At 34.4% G+C, this 17,791-nt stretch overlaps 1 protein-coding gene across 5 annotated transcripts in view; it reads right to left on the reverse strand.

The window, feature by feature from the left end:
• Positions 1-17,791, reverse strand: part of ERBB4 (erb-b2 receptor tyrosine kinase 4) — a 1,174,422-nt gene that overhangs the window by 42,930 nt on the left and 1,113,701 nt on the right. For all 5 annotated transcript variants that reach the window (XM_003812504.7, XM_003812503.7, XM_003812506.7 and 2 more), the window contains exons 21-25: positions 11,897-12,052; positions 9,395-9,470; positions 5,151-5,297; positions 3,034-3,131; positions 1,492-1,662 (exon numbers count right to left, since the gene is read on the reverse strand). In XM_003812504.7, coding sequence (XP_003812552.2) covers positions 1,492-1,662; positions 3,034-3,131; positions 5,151-5,297; positions 9,395-9,470; positions 11,897-12,052 — 648 coding nt within the window. The remainder of the gene's footprint in view (positions 1-1,491; positions 1,663-3,033; positions 3,132-5,150; positions 5,298-9,394; positions 9,471-11,896; positions 12,053-17,791) is intronic.

Genomic DNA, 17,791 nt, shown 5'->3' on the forward strand with positions numbered 1-17,791 from the left:
CCATAACAGATCTTCTAAATGGAGGTAGATGAGTAAAAGGTGTAGAGCAGATTTGAGATGCATTTTATAAGAAAACCACCCGGGAAATTTCCCAAACAAGACAAGTCCCAGACTCTAATCACATCATGGAAATAACATGCTTCAGTAACTTTGAAGCAAAACTACAGTGTAGTAGGCAGATATCTAGATTACATTATTCCTCTCTTCCACTGACTAGCTGTGTGACACCAGTCATATCACCTGACTTCTCTGTGGCAAGTTTCTTCCTTTGAAAGAAGGGGATGATAATAATAGAACCTCATGAAGTTTGTTTAAGGATTAAGGAGGTTAACATATATGTGTTGAATAGTAAACACCAGGGGAATATTACTTAATTATTGCAATCAATATGAAATAAAGCAAATTATGTTAGATAATGAGCAGCAAGTTGAAAATATTCTTATGGCTATGGTCAAGAGAAATCGGATGCTGTCGGTTCTACTAGCTATGATAATGTTCTTAGATAAAGAAGGAGAGTAAGAGAAAAGAATTATCTTCTAGAAAAAATTAAGCATCATGTTTATATCTTATCAATGGAAGAAATTGATTACAGACACAAATTTACTACTTCTTCATGCTCCGTACTGGTCAGTGAATACTGGATTACAGCACTTATTATGCAGTCCCTCTATCTGTATGATTCTTTGATTAAGGTGGTCACTTCTTGAAAGCAGAAGTTGTATCAAAATTCTTTGAGTCTTAAATGTATACTAATGCTTCACATACAGTGGTACTCAATATATGTTGAATGTATGAGGAATGAATTTATAAAAATAAATGCATGGATTTGACAGCTTTCAAAGAAAACATGGAATTCATATAGAGTAGGTTTAACATTTAAAATGTAAAGTGTTTTCAGAAACTTCTTTCAAAACTTAAATCTACTTCTTAAAAACAAAAATCTACTTCTCAGCAGCCTTTTCGATATGATTAGGTTCAAAGGACTGCACGGTTTTCTGTGTTTCTACTTCAACTTGACAGAAAATATCTAATTTTTCTTAAATAAGTGAAAGAGATTTATACTTGTATTACTTCTTGACTAATACATCATAATATCTTTTTAAGAAAGAAAAGTAGAAAGCCTACTTGGTAGGAATTTTCATTTATTTATATACACATAATGGTTTTATTAGTTGGAATTGTTTTTTAAAGTTAAGATTTGTTTTAAATAAATTAAGATGAGGAAAATGTTTTGCTTCTGAAATCTTGAAGGTATTTCAGGGTACATGTTGTATTGTCCATGCTTGTCTTCCAAAATTAACTATATATGGCAAGATTGGCACATCTTTTGTGGGTATGGTATATTTTTAATCTAGGCATCACATTGATTTTTAATCTAGGCATCACATTGATTTGAGCTATATAATTATTTTGAAATGTTAGTGCTTATGAACTATTACATGATTTTATATCTCAGAAAGAATATGATATCTGTATATAATTATTTCTTACCCTATTCGAGTCAATTCTTGCTCTGGAAGTATAGATGGGAGGTGGGATGTTGAAAGCCTGAGGGACCAAGTACTCCTCAGCATCCATCATATCTTCCAAATCCTCTTCATCCAAGAGATTCTGAAAGAACTTGCTGTCATTTGGACTGGGAAGCTTCATACGATCATCACCCTAAAAGATTGCCCATCAGACACAAATATGATTCTTTCTTATCTTAAATATGTGGTCTCTGTAATAAATTTATGTAATATCATAACAAATGGTTGAAAAATTCATACACACGTTTTAAAAAAAACAAGTCTTTAGCACAACCACTGGCCATTAAGAAACCTATAACATGCTTAGAAATGATAGGGCCAGGTAAACAAACTTTATACAAGGAGAATATGATAAATGCCATTAGAGAATAATAAAGCAAAATCAAAAGATGTTTTTAGGGAGGTAAAATCAATTTCAGGTCTGAAAATAATTGTTCATTGCCCAGATAGTGTATGGGTTGCAACTTTAAGAATAAACAATAAAAGGTGATCAATTTATCAACGTTTATTTTATTTGGTTGGTTTGATGCTGTAGGATTATCAGGACCATAGGGTCTATACTTTACTTTATTCTATAGCATACTGGCTACATTATCAAAGTAGGGGCATTCAAAACTCACAGTGCAAGTGGCAAATAGAGTAAAGGAGTACGAGAAAGACACCAAAACCTTTGTTATGCTCTTCCTCACCTCGTCTATTTCTTAATTTTTGGAAACAATTTCAGTTCATGAAAACTAATTTTGAGGAAAAAATAAATGGAAATAAGTATCTTCTAAAACCTAGCTTTTATCTTTATGTCAGACTGTCGATATGAAAACAAAGGCTACCTTGCTTTACTGAGGAAACATAATACACTCTAGTCCAAGGCCCATTTGTTTAGAGTTTAGGTGAAAATAATCATAGAGAAATATACTATTATTTTTTAATTATCCAAGTCTATCTATTTTTCTAGTGTTAAATATAAAATATTTCTTTGGTTGGTTGATTAAAATGTGCATCAATTCATTTGAATTGAGTTATTGCTTAGATACTGCATATCTCTCCAAATAAAACAAAACATATTTTAAAATATTTTTGGGGAAATTAAATAATATACTGAAACTTTTGATTCACTGTCTTCAAGCATGGGCAAGATTAAAACAAAAATCTGTCTTCCTTTTGTTCTGAAAAAAGAAAATTATACTAATGAACATGACTTACACATAATGTTAATAAAATCAAGGTGCTAAAATAAGTGTCTGAGGATTAAGACCTCTTTATGTATATGTATAATCATAATTATCTCTTCAGTAGCAGAGCCACTTGAATACTAAGGGAAGGTGCTAAAAGGTGGATCTGACATGAAATAAAAAGCTCTTTTCCATAAGTCATTTCACGTGATAATTCTGCTTAATTAATCAACATGTTTGTGGTCCTTTCCACAGTTCCAAAGTCCTGATACTACTCATTTTGCAGTGAGTTTGCCATTGACCTAGTCTTAAAGGCATAAGTCAAATGTACTCACCTGAATAACTAGGTATCTTTGAGGGTCTCGAGCCATCCTTGAAAACTCAGCAGCCAGTTCCTTAAATTTAGGTCTACTGTCAGCATCAATCATCCAACCTGGAAATTTACACAGTGAAAATGTCACTATATTCGTAACTAGAAAGGAGTTGAAATTTAAATTTTGTGAAAATATGAGCAAAAGCTTGAAAAATGTTGTTTTAATCGTAATGATCTGAAAAAGAAAGAAAGCTAGTGAAAGAAAGGACTCAATTGGTAAGGCTTTATCGGTCTCTTTGTTGATATTCATAACTAAATGTAATGTACTGTAAAACAAAAGATACATTTTTTCTCTGATGCGTATAAGATGTGACTGCAATATAAGTTATTATTTTGTATTAGGAGTGACATAGGAGAAAAGATTTGGTTACAATGCTTACACTGGTACAAAGGGGAAAAGAGGAATTAAAAGCAACTTTCTTGTGCTACATTTGTCCTGGTGGACAAAAAAACAAACAAACAAAAAAACTAATGAAAAGTGATTGGTAATGCCTGTTCAGCAATAGACATTAGCTTATCTTAGTACTAGCTTGTCTAGTATAAAAATACTATCAGCAATTTTCAAGGTATGTATTCTTATTTAGCTGGGAGTCTAGATAAAGCAGACCTTATCTCTACAGGCTCTGTTTAGCTAATGAGATGACAAGAATAAAAGTACCAAGCTTTCCTTGATTTTCTTGCCAAATTATCCTCTTCTTAGGTATTAAAACCCCGAAAGAAAGGCAAAATTCTCTATTAGGGAAAGTGTTTTCTTGGTTTTACATAATTTCATCAGAGCTAAATTCTGACGACTTTAAATCATTTCCTATGCTAGTTACAGGATTAAATTATATAAGACATGCATGTTTTTAAACTTTCTTCCATAGATGTCTACCAAACAATATTTAATAGAATAAGGCTGTAAAGCTTGTTCCTTCCTTTTCCGGGAGTTCAGTTTTTATTCCTATTCTGGGAATTTTTTGGGTGTCATTTTATGTATCATTAATGTCATCTGCTTTTTTTTCTCCCCAAACAAAGCTCAAATGCTCTGTATTCTATATGCATTCATTTGAAAAAATGCTTGCTAATGCCAAGATGCTAATGAGAAAACAGGTGTTTCTGAAACTATTGAAGCCAAAAAAGGTTAACCACAGTTGAGGTATCGGTTTCTCTCCAACTAAATATTGAGTAAATAGAACTATGCTTAGTGAAAAGGGCAGGCTGACCTGAACTGCAAAGAACATTTTTTATTTCCTCCCTCACTGTCAGAATGTATCACACATGTCATGAATATAAATCTGAGTAGACCTGGGTCCAAAGTCTCTTATTAATGAGATGCTTATTCACCTTCACAAGTTTGTTTCTTTGCTAACCCCATGTAAATCAGAAGGGGAAAGCCTTAGATTATGCAAGAGAGATTGCTGCATGTTAATCTCACTTAAATTAAGCCAGAAACTCCAGAGACTTCCTCAATTCTATTCAAATTAACGGTCTGTGCTTCAAAAACACATTTATAATACATATGTGTCTGGGGCATAGGAAGAAAAAAGAAAAGTAAGAGTTTGATGTAAACAAATGATCAAATTGAAAAAAGTAAACATTTATAATCTTTTTAGCTCACTATAGATTCATTTCTTCCCACTTCCCACCCTGTCCTGCTAATTTGCTCCTGACTAAAACCAGTAGACCTATTTCTATTAAATTAATTTTTAAAACTGTCAGTTTCAAGCTTTTTTCCTTCATGTTTAGATCATTTATGTAGCCTGATATTTTCCCATAAAGGTCACTAATGTTATTACTAACATTCATGTTAGTAATGTTAGTAATAACATTATTGTGACTAATTACCTCTCTTTACGACAGGCAATTTGACTGTCATGGAGATTATAAGAATAAAAGAGTCATAATTTTGACTTCATAGCATGGAAGAGTATTACCTTATATTAATAATAGTCACAACAAAGAGGCGTTCATATGTTCCCTTCATAATTGTTTTTGAACTGTCGTATTTTTCAATACAGAGAAATGTACAGATTGAGTAATCTGTGCTATTACTTTACTAAGAATGATGATGGTGATAACATTATTTTGCAGTCTTACATTTGACCATGACCATGTAAACGTCAATAGTGCAGATGGGAGGCTGAGGCAAACGTTCTCCTTTCTCTAATAAATCAGGGATTTCTCGCGTTGGAATTCCATCATAGGGTTTTCCTCCAAAGGTCATCAGTTCCCATATAGTAACTCCTATATTGGAGAAAAAATTCTTACTTAAGCATATTAACAACATATTTTGAACAAACCAGCACTATACCAGTAGTAAAAGAATACTCCTTACAGGTCAATCCAAACAAACACCAATCAATTAAAAAAAAAAAAAAGCTCCACAAATTCTTGCATCCATTATGAGAACCCCAATGTCAAAATCTTTGTGGGGGAATTCAATTTTCTTATTATTGTCTTGGAATTTCTAATGGATAGAAGAGACAATTTACAGTGGATGTCAGCATATAGAATCTGTTCCCCATTTCTGCCTATAGGTAACACTAATGTTTGCTGATCCAAGTTATATTTCACTATACCACGTTACAGTCCATAAAACAATTCATCTACTATATATACATATGTATTTATACATATGTATTCAGTACCAATAAATATGCTTTTGCCAGTAAAATAAGATATTGACTAATTTTAAGATTAGCATCTTTGCTATAAAAGGCTTCCAGAATAATTACCTTATGTTACAATAAAGAATTGTGACTCTCTCTAACTTACACAAAGAAAACAGTTGAATAAAACATAGACTTCTTTAGCACATATGAGAGCCTGAGAGAGGAATGTTCCATACGTAATATATAGTACATGTGAAGTAGTCACCAACAAAATTGTGAAGGGGATAGAAAGTAGTTTATTCTTTAGGTAATAAAATGGCTTTCTTGAATCACTGGGACATTGATTTTCTCTGCAAAAGCAAATACCCTAAATGGTAGCATGCAAACAGCCAGTTTTGGTGATAATGATGGTTCTGATTTCAGCAATGATATATACACTAAATATCTTTTTTGTAATGTAATGATCATATAATTTAAGATAATATTTTCTTAGGGATAAAGATTTTTAAGCTCAGAAATGGCTAGCTGGGCACAATAATATTACAAAGTGAATTTTGATTCATGTGTATATACAGTCATCTTTCAGTATAAAATCCATTAATTAGAGCTATGTTTTCTTTCCTATTGCCATCTGTAATGAATTATTTACTCAGGCTGAAGTATTTTTTAGTTTAGAACAGTTATCATTGACTGATAACAAAAATACAAAGCTTAAAATATAAAACTATGTGGAATTTAAAATTATTCTTTATAATAGGATATTAACTATTACCTGATTTTTTTGGTTAATATTTACATCTTAGGATTTTAGGTATATTGTTAACATGTACCTAGTGACAATTTAATTGACTGATTGTTATTACATCTTTAATTTTGTATATTAAGGAGTAGCTCCTAAAATCTATCATAAAAATTTTCTATGAGGCAGGCTGCAACAAGTTAAGTGGATGACTGTTCATCTCTAGATAGTCATACTTACAGAATATATATATATATTTTATATTTTAGAATATTTTATATTTACAATATTTTATATTTTAGAATTATCTATTTTATATTTTAGACAGGGTCTCAATCTGTCACTCAGAATGGAATGAAGAGGCATGATCACAGCTCACTGCACCCTCAACTTCCCCAGGCTCACATGATCTTTTCACCTCAGCTTCCTGAGTAGCTGGGACTACAGGCATGAGCCACCATGCCTGGCTGATTTTTGTATTTTTTAGCAGATAAAGGGTTTCAGCATGTTGCCCAGGCTGGTCTCAAACTCCTGGGTTTGAGCCATCTGCCCACATCGGCCTCCCTAGATGCTAGGATTACAAGCAGGAGACACCGTGCGGGGCCTAGAATATATATTTAAGGAGAACACTTTATTAACTTAGGTAGGTAGTTATAAAAGATAGAGTAGATACTCTCACATTTCTAGCAGAACTCCCAACATAAGCAAGATACAAAGCAACTGTAAATCAAAATAATAGAAAATATAAGAAACAGCAACATATAAATACAAAAACAAAAGCCAAAATATAAAAAACTCTACTTCTTCTGATAATAATCCAATTATATCTTTGTAAAGGTGATGACAAGATAGGGTTAGAAAAGGATGGTTTCATGCAAAAGAACAGTATCAGGAAAGCCAAAACAAAACATCCTCAAATTTTACTTGCAATTCCTTTATCTTAAGATGTATATCACAGCCAGTGCTTATTTTGTAAAAATAAAAATGCACCTAGTGAGAATTTTCCATAAAGGTGCACTGTAAACAAGGTTATGCAACTTTCTCTGCCTTTTGCAATCAACTATGATATATCACAACATTTTTTAAATGCCTTATGAATATGGGTTGATGACCTGGGCTGTGTTTCAAAACAGAGTACTACCTATCTATTTATTTATTTTTGCTGAACAGTTCCTGGGATTTTGCAACTCAACATGAAGAAAAATGTTACAGCCTGAGTAACAAGTTTTTCCCCAAAAGACAAATTTTACTATTAAAAATATGACTGTTCTGCCAAGTTTATATATATCTTGAGCTAATTTAAATTTGCCTTCAGGAGACTGCCATATTTGATTTAGGGAATTATAAGTAGAAAGAAAAAGAAAAAAGTATATACGTATATAAAATATACTATATGATATAATATATAAATCTGACATATATTCTATAAACCTATCTATATCATGTAATGTATAAATGCTAATCTACATGCTAATCTGTATCATATAATATATAAAGTTATCATAGAATACATGCAATAGATGTTTTTCTATACACTTCTTACAATAGTTTAGCAAGTAAGTTTTGTCAAGCATTTCCACTACATTTGTCTATACCTCAGACACACGACATTTTCTATTTCTAAGCTGAGTAAAATAAACACATGAAACCTTCATGAAAATTTTACCACCTCCTATGGCATACATATGTGGAAGGAATAACCCACTTGATTGAAATGTCTTAAATACTTTTTTAAAGATAGTTAATTTTTTCCTAGATAAGAATTCTAAGTTCTTCAGTGATTGAATGGTTTATATCTTTTTTTTTCCAACAACAATGCAAAAAAGGTAAAACTTTTTTTTAAGCTTAAGTTTGAGTAAAATAAATTGTACCATACATTTAAATCTCACCACCACCCTTTTATTTAAGTGGGCATTATGCTTTTTATTTGTAAGAAATGCTAATTTTATATGATATATTTAAACTTAGAAACGTGTTGACTCCTTCTTGGTAATACCGGACTTACTTAAATTTTAAGTAGCCAGACAGATGCTAAATAGCTCATCTTAACAATTAAGTTAAACACAATAAAATAAATGTTCTAATTATAAATATTACTCTTTTCCAGTTCATATTATTCACTCTGTAACATTTCTGTAACTCCACAAGTAGTTTGTAAATTAAAATTAATGTTGTAATTAGCAATCTTCTCTTTTACCATGTTCATTGCTCTAACTTACTGCTGTCAGTAATTTTTCTTTGTTATGACAATAATCTGTTTTCTACTATAGAACGTAAATTCTCACATGCAAGAAACCCACAAAAAAGTTGGTTTTGTTTTTGTTTGAATATTTACTGTATTCAGAGTTATGTTTTTGAAAGTTACTTAAAATTAACACCATGAAATTCTATGAAATTGTCCCTAAACTAAAATTGGCTGATTTTTTTTTTTTTCTGTCAAAATGATCAGGCAAGTTCCTACAAAATCACAGCTTATGGAAAACATCTTAGCAGAAATATTAGTATATTACATTGTAATAAACCAGGAAAAAAAAAAAAAACAGAAAAAGGCAGATAGCAATGCTAGTTAGAATATTTTGTTGTTCTTCAATGGGAACACATGGACACAGGGAGGAGAACATCACACGTCCGGGCCTGTCGGTGGATGGAGGGCAAGGGGAGGGAGGAGAGCATTAGGACAAATACCTAATGCATGCGGGGCTTAAAACCTAGATGACGGGTTGATAGGTACAGCAAACCACCATGCCACATGTATACCTATGCAACAAACCTGCAGATTCTGCATGTGTATCCCAGAACTTAAAATAAAATAAAATAGAATATTTTGGTTTTTTTTTTCATTGAGAAAGCAAAGAGTTAACTCCTTTAGGAAATTAGGCTTATAAATAGGTATTTATAACACAACAAAATAATTTAGCTTAAGATATTTCACATGAACTTAACATATGTATTTTTGCTTTACAAGCTTTAATTCACAAAGATTTATTTACCATAGCTCCAAACGTCACTCTGATGGGTGAATTTCCTGTAATGTATACACTCCAGAGCCATCCATTTAATTGGCATCTATAGAGAAGTAAGAAGTAAAAGTTTTAAAATTACATTAAAAATTCATTTCTATATGTATTTCCTAAATGTGAGTCTCTGAGCTGGCCTTAATCATATTTTTTTATTATGTATGTATAGATATAACTATAACTATAAATATATGTTAATTTATAAAATACATAAAGTGAATTAATCTAAAGATGTACTATACTTATTCATTTTTTATTTTATTTATTTTTTGAGACAGGGTCTCACTCTGTCACCCAGGCTAAAGTGCAATGCCACAATCTCAGCTCACTGCAATCTCTGCCTACCAGGCTCAAGTGATCCTCCTACCTTAGCCTCTGAGTAGCTGGGACCATAGGGGTGCGCCACCATGCCTGGCTAATTTTTGCATTTTTTTAGAGATGATCATCATGTTGCCCAGGCTAGCCTAGAACTCCTGAGCTCAAGTGATCTGCCTGCTTTGACCTCCCAAAATGCTGGGATTACATACGTGAGCCACCCTGCTCGGTCATACTTATTTTTTTTTTTTAAAAAGCTTTATAAACAATTAAAGGTAAAAATAATTAAGTGGGGATAACTTTCTATAGTTCTTAATTAACATTCAGTAATTAAGTTGCTAGTAAATATTATGATTTATAATATTAAATCTAAACATCTAATACACATGCTTCTAAAAATGTGTTTATAGTTTTTTCTCAAAAAATGAGATTTGTTATACTTTCAGTTATCCCTTTTCACCCTCAGACACATTTTGGGCCACCAGTACAATGGACTCTTTCTATACTTGCCCCCTCCCTTCTCCTCTCATATAATTTGGCCACTAAAACGCCTAAAATCATGAATTCCAAAGTTAGCCTTGCTTTGTTTTCCAGCTTCAAATGACCCCTCTCATCTTGGTTAGCCAGTATTGAAAATATGTACCATTTTCAAAATAGGAACTATATAAAAGAATGTGAAAGGATCAGCACAAATCTATCATCACTACAAGAAAAACAACTCAACCCACATATCCTGCTGATGATGGGTCAGCAGAATGAGTTTCAACTATGAAGGGCAGCATTATATAGCTGGGAATATAATTAGATTCTATGGAATAAAGATAAACACTTCTACTTTGCAGTTGAAAGCTTAAAACTAAATAGGCCTTTGAAATCATGAGGTTGGCTGCTCACCAAGGTGACACCAAGGTAACTCTATGACAGAATCATGGTATTCAGTGAAAGGGAAGAGAAGACACATTGAAAGTAATTTCCCTATGGGCAAGGAGTTAGCAGACTTTATGGACTACGGACATTGTGTTAAAGAAGTAAGTTTAAATCACAGGTAGCTTGATAAAGACTTACTAGTTACCAAGCATTTAAAGCTATAATGAATCTTGCTTTAGACAAATCTTATGTCTCAAATCTTATGTTCTCAAGACAAGTGAAGCCATGTGATTTATAGACTTCAACTTCTGTGCAGTCTTAGAGTGAATTTCAATGCTGTGGTCTCAGACTACTGCAATTTGGTAGTAAACAGGCAAAATAGGGTAGTTTTAAAATTTTTTGTGTTATTTTGCCTTGTGATAAAGTTAAGCATTTGGAAACCTATCATTGCAAAATATTTATAATATATATTTGGATGGCCCATATGATAAATACGGCATATAATAAATATATTTATATGACATGAGAATAACTGGGTTTTTTGTTGTTGTTGTTAGTGTAAGCTTATAGGTCACCATAGGCTAAGATTGCATTTGCTTATTTCATTTGGGCTGCCTGACCTTAGGTTTCACTAGGTGAAGCTAGAGGGACCTCCATATGAAGTCTAGTCCTAATAGTTTGGCCAAGAAAGTCAAGCTAAAGAGAGGGTTAATGAGGAAATACAAGACATGGGACTAAGGCACGGATTGAAACCATATAGTGGGTGAAAAAGTCAGGAACTCCGTTGTCAGGCAGAGGCTGAGACTAGAGGGTCAGAAAAGGTAGACGAGGCAGTGGCTCTGTTCAGGGTTCTTTGTAGTACCTAAACTTTTCTCTAATCTATGAGAGAGAATCTATGTTCTCTATAATAGTTAGTGCTATGGTCTTTAGATCAGTGGGACAATTTCTACAGCCATGTGTTTAAGTTTAATTTCTAGAAGCCCTAAGGATCCACCCACTTCCCATCACTGGACCTAACATGAAGGTCACCTGGGTACAGACATGCATCGTCTTATTTTAGCTACTTTTGAGAAACGGAAGCTGGTAATATATGGTATATATATGTGTGTGTATATATATATCATATACACACACATATATATATACCCGGGGCAGGAGAAGAGGCAAATGGTAGAACCAAGGCTTAATAATCTCCTAAGCTTCAGGCTTATTGGTTTCTTGTATAAAATATAAGGAGATAAAAGGATATTATACTATATTTTCAAGCAAGATTGCTCTCAAAAAGATACCCACCTTTCCTCCATCAGCATTGTACTCTTTTTCATCTCCTTCCAAGAGTCTGGCTAGCCCAAAATCTGTGATTTTCACATGGTTTGGAGATTTCACTAAGACATTACGGGCTGCCAAATCCCGATGAACGAGTCGTCTTTCTTCCAGGTACATCATTCCCTGAAAAATATCAAGTTCCTTAATGATATTCAGTTAATGCCCAGGTTTTTCCATTTTTCTAAAAAGAAGTTTCTTAGCCTTCAGTTGGAAGTGCCTAATTTTTTAAGTGAAGCCAGAATCCTACAATATTTTCAAAATTAGAGAAAACCTGATTTGGGGGACAGCAAACCACAAACAGCTTTTGGTGTTTTCTCCCTAAAGTCCTATGAGACAAAAGAATTACTTTCACATGAGCTAAATGTTAGATCATTATTTTTCCAAGTGACTTGATATCCTTTTGCAAACTCTTTCTTTAGTGAGGTGTGCAGGTGTTGTAGTAAATAAGCTAACATATGCTTGGATTGACCCACATATTTGTAATCATTCCTTCTCAATAACTTCTGCTTCACGTCATCTTCCCCCTACACATCCAAACAAATACCTTTATCCATAATTTTTAGAAATATTTCATTTGAAGTTTAATGGTGCCAAAATCACCACTATAGATTCTATAGAGGCTGAAGAATTATACTATTCTTATTATACTATTATATTATACTATTCTTATTAATTATGCACAGAATGAAGTATATACCCTAGGAGTCTTACAAACCTGTAATTTTTAAGAAGACTTCTATGGTATCAGTAGTCATTATGAGAATCCATAGTGAAATTACATAGTTTGTAACGACACTGAAATTAGCCTTTAATATTTTACCTTTATAAAACATAGAGGGAAATTAAAAATAAAATTTGTTGGTGTTTAGCAGCAAGAGACATAGCTGGCTCTCCTCACAATACATCCATATGTAACAATATATAACACATGTTATGTATTAATATCTATACAAATTCAGAAAAAATAATCCAGAGGAGTAATAATTACTTTATTAATTGTACTTCAGTACTAGGTAAACTAAGGGTTGCTAAACATTATGTTTAACACAAGAACTTATGTAAAACTAAGGAAATAAACCTGAGGCCGAGATTAGAGTGAATATATTTTTGTTGAAGTGTTAGGGGAAATTCTATATTTGATGATTTTTGTGGTAAAATGATCACCATTTAAAAATAGATTAGAATTATTATAAAATGTTGAAGCATACTATCATGCCAATTGCAAATCAATGCTGTGGGCAGTTAACATTACAACTGCAGGACTTTGAAGGATTAATGGTTTCTAATATCAAAACAAAAGCTGTGGAAAACAGACACATAAATCACACAGGTCAAAAAATTATGAACCGTATACCTGGTGTAGTGTAAAGAGAAGATTACTTCAAACAGCATCATGAGCCAAACCCCATATAAATGCACATTAAACACAACCAGTGGGGATACTGCCTGATATGGTCTAATCACTCAACAGTGGGGTGACACTGTGTGTATTAGTGTTTTCTGAAATCAACTTACAACCGAGATTTATGGGACTTTTGCCCTCTCTCCTAAACAGTGCTTTGTGTTTGAGTACATTAAATTAGAAATTCCTATAATAAAGTACATCTGAGAACATATAGCTCTTATATGACTTAAAGGATCAAAAAAAAAACCCAAATAAATGCATTGCCTTGGAGATAGAATATTTTCATATCTTCCCAAGTAATTCTATCTCTTTAAGAAATGTTCATGAAACATTCATTATTCTCTTTCTTATCACCTTCATAGCAGAACATGGAATATATGTTGGCAACAGGTTAACACGTACTATATGCTGGACTATTTGCCAGATACTGAGAAGACAAAAAAGATTCAGATAAGGTCTGTATATTAAAGGAGAACAGAAGCTAATTAATAAAGTGGGCAGATAGGGAATAAAAACTTGAATGGACTGATGTGATACATGCAAGGCATTTAAAGAGAACTCTATTCTGAGGCCCTTAGGTAGTATAGCCTAGCAAGTGAGAGGAGAGACTTCAAAGCAGTACCAAGGCCTAAGTAAGGGTTGAATGATGTCTCCCAATTGGACAGAGTGAGGGTAAAACTGCAGGCAAACAGAACAAGCACAGGGGTAGCAGTACCATGGCGTACTTGCACCAAGATATGCAATTCTGTATTTTTAAAGCATAATGTATGAGGGAGGGACAGTGGTGAGCAGTGAAACTGAAAACAAAAGAAGAGGCAGGGTCCAAGAAGGGTCCCTTATATGTCATGGTAAAGAACTTAGACTTTTGTATTTCATGCAGTATACAATTAGGTGATGTGGAAGTTGTTTTAAAAAGGGGAGTGAGGCCGGGCGCGGTGGCTCACGCCTGTAATACTGGCACTTTGGGAGGCCGAGGTGGGTGGATCACGAGGTCAGGAGATCGAGACCATCCTGGCTAACATGGCGAAACCCCGTCTCTACTAAAAATACAAAAAATTAGCCAGGTGTGGTGGTGGGCACCTGTAGTCCCAGCCACTCGGGAGGCTGAGGCAGGAGGATGGCGTGAACCTGGGAGGCTGAGCTTGCAGTGAGCTAAGATGGCGCCACTGCACTCCAGCCTGGACAACAGAGTGAGACTCTCAAAAAAAAAAGGGAGTGAGAGATTATTGTTGGATTCTTGAACACACCACTCTGGTGTCAGTACAGAGAATGGATTGGACATCAATGTAGCTGAAGGCAGGAGCCAGTGCCACAATACAGAAGCAAGGTGATGGGAGTGTAAAATAAAGGTTGCAATTTGGCAGTCCATGGACTACATCCATTTTTCAGATTTTTTTTTCTTTAGTCCCCACACTGGGCGGGGGTCAGTTATTCTCTGTAGCTGAGACCAACTGTACCCCAATGAGGGCAATCCGACCCCATTTTCCAAGATCCCTCCGCTCACTATTTCTTCCCAGGAGTTCTGCTTCCATCACTTACAACACTCGTCTGCTCCTACGTGTAAGAGTATCTGAACCTTCAACTAAACTAGGCCAGAAGGAATACTATGAAGAGGATAATATCAAGGAATATTTATAAAATAATCATCCTTAGTATTTGTTTGAACAATGAAGAAAGGGAATACACTGAGAACAATTTTGTTTTTAGACTTTTGTAATTTAGGTGGATAATGATCCCTTGAACCAACTATCATTCTAATAAAAATATCATTTTTATATTTCTTAAACTTATGCAGGAAGAGTGATATGTACTTTGCCAATAGGGAACTAAGGCACATTCACCAAAAAATTTAAAACTCTGCTATGATCTGAATGGTTTTATGTCCTTCCTCAAGTTCATGTGTTGAAATTCTAGCCCCCAAAGTGATGGTGTTAGGAGGTGGGGTCTTTGAAAAGTGATTAGGTCATGAGAATACAACCTCATGAATGATATTAGCAAACTTATAAAAGAGACCTTCGAGAGATCTGTTGCTTCCTCAGGCATGTGAGGTTATAGGAGCTATGAACAACTAGGAATCAGGTCCTCAGCTAGACACTAAATTTTCTTGCACCATTATCTGGGACTTCCCAGTCTCCAAAACTATGAGAAATAAATTTCTGTTTATGGTATTTTGTTATAGCAGTCTGCACAGACCGACACTCTAATGACACACTCTACAATACAAGAAAAATTTCAAAAACTCTGAAAGTTCTTTGAAATTCTATACACAAAGCCTCAGCAAGTGATAGACTATCCTGAAGCTAAATACTATTTTTCCAGAAAAGGTACTTTCTTCAAAATAATGAGAAATCAATTTTAAAAAACTAGGTGACAGTCTCTAGACAGTTTCCCTCACCCACCTGACCATCACTAAAAGCAATAAGAACATAAGTATCTATATCATTACCAAACCATCAAAATACATGTTTATGGTTGCTTTGTAACTATGAAACATCATTATACAGATGCACGCTTTCAAATCATTACTTACTAAAGCCACCTTAGTCCTACTTTCACACTGAGAGTGTTGAATCATCTATGGATTGCTCAAAACAGTTTTCTCTACATCAGTCATTAAATAGGATTTTCTTACTGGAAGCTCTCATTTGAGTCACACTCTGTGCTAGATTCCTTCAAAATGAAATAACTTCAAATTAGAGTGTCATGCAACTAAGGTGGCAGACAATTATTAGAAATAACAGTGACAAAAACAAACTGGATGAAGTCCGTGGAAGTTTCAAGATGAACAAATAAAGGTCATTCATTATGATGCTGTGTTTCATGGGTAAAGAAACCTCATACTCTGTGCTCTAGCAGTTCCCATATCCACGTCAGGCCAGCTTGAGTAAATTAGGAGAAGAATAATACTGACAGCAACCACAGTTGACATTGACCCAGTACTTAGAACACAGCGGTCATTAAAGTAAATGTTGCCACATTGGTTGGTTAACTTAATCCTATGAGATGAACACTGTTGACGTATTTTAAATATGAGAAAACAAAGGCTAAGCGAGGTCAAGTTACTTGCTCCAAGTTATCTAATCAGGGATCCCCAACCCCTGGGCCATGGAGCAGCACTGGTCTGTGGCCTGTTTGTTAGGAACTGGGCTGCACAGCAGGAGGTGAGTGGCAGGCGAGCCAGCATAACTGCCAGAGCTCTGCCTCCTGTCAGATTAGCGGTGGCAGCATTAGATTCTCGTAGGAGGCTGAACCCAGTTGTGAACTGTGCATGCGAGCGATCTAGATTGTGCACTCCTTATGAGAATCTAACTAATGCCTGATGGTTTGAGGTAGAACAGTTTCATCCCAAAACTATCTCCCCTGCCGGGCCCCCACAAAAACAGTCCCTGGTGCCAAAAAGGTTGGGGACTGCTGATCTAACTAATGCATGGTAGAAGTTGGATTGAATCCCTTGCTGTGGCAATTCTAAAGTCTACATTTTTAAGCCTATCTTCTCTCTTAATGGGTCACAGGGTTAGGTGGACATGGAGAAATTAATGAACATAGTGGTCATACAGTTTTGTTTTCTTTGTTTTTTTTTGAGACAAGGTCTAGCTCTGTCATCCAGGCTGGAGTGCAGTGGCATGATCAGGGCCCACTGCAGCCTCAACCTCCTGGCCTCAAGCAATCCTCCTGCCTCAGACTTCCAAAGTGTTGGGATTACAGGCATGAGCCACTGCATCCAGCCACTTGAAGTCATATAGCTTTAAAAGGCACTAGTACTTTGGCAGAAAAAAACTATTATCTGGTGTTTCTGTGAATTTCAGGACATAATGCAAGTGATTGACATTTTTTAATTTATATTTTAAACTCAGTTAAATTATAGCATCTTTTTGTAAGTTCACAGGAATTTGAATTGTGCAAACTACAGACTGTTCTTATTTTGGTCACAGAGAATGCAAGATGGTAGAGTGGGTAGGAGTGTAGATTCTGTGGTCAATTGCCTGTTTCAAACCCCAGCCCTGCCATGTTCTAGCCCTGTCACTCTGAGAAACTTATTTACTCTCTCTGTCATCACCTTCCTCTCCTCGTCTCTAAATGGGCATAACAGCACCTATCCTGCAGGTTGTTGTGAGGTAAATTAGCATATGCAAAGCACTTAAATAGCAATTGGCATATAGTAAGTGTAGAACATGGAAACCTTTATTACTGCTCCATGGATAGCTATCAACAATCCTAGAATGCACAAGAATTACTTACCCTCCTTAACTTTAATTGCCTATTTCAGAAAATCTGTGAACCTCAGCTAATATATCACAATGGGTGTTTAGTAAGTGTTTGCAAATGATGATACATATACTTATAACTTACCCATCATGATTAATGTGTGAATACAATTTCAGAATTATTACTATTCAAAGTATTATTTTAACAATAATTCACCCGAAGATGCTGTCATATAAGAAGAAAGAAAAATT

Source organism: Pan paniscus, chromosome 13 (genome assembly GCF_029289425.2).
Source record: "Pan paniscus chromosome 13, NHGRI_mPanPan1-v2.0_pri, whole genome shotgun sequence".
Classification (NCBI taxonomy): domain Eukaryota; kingdom Metazoa; phylum Chordata; class Mammalia; order Primates; family Hominidae; genus Pan; species Pan paniscus.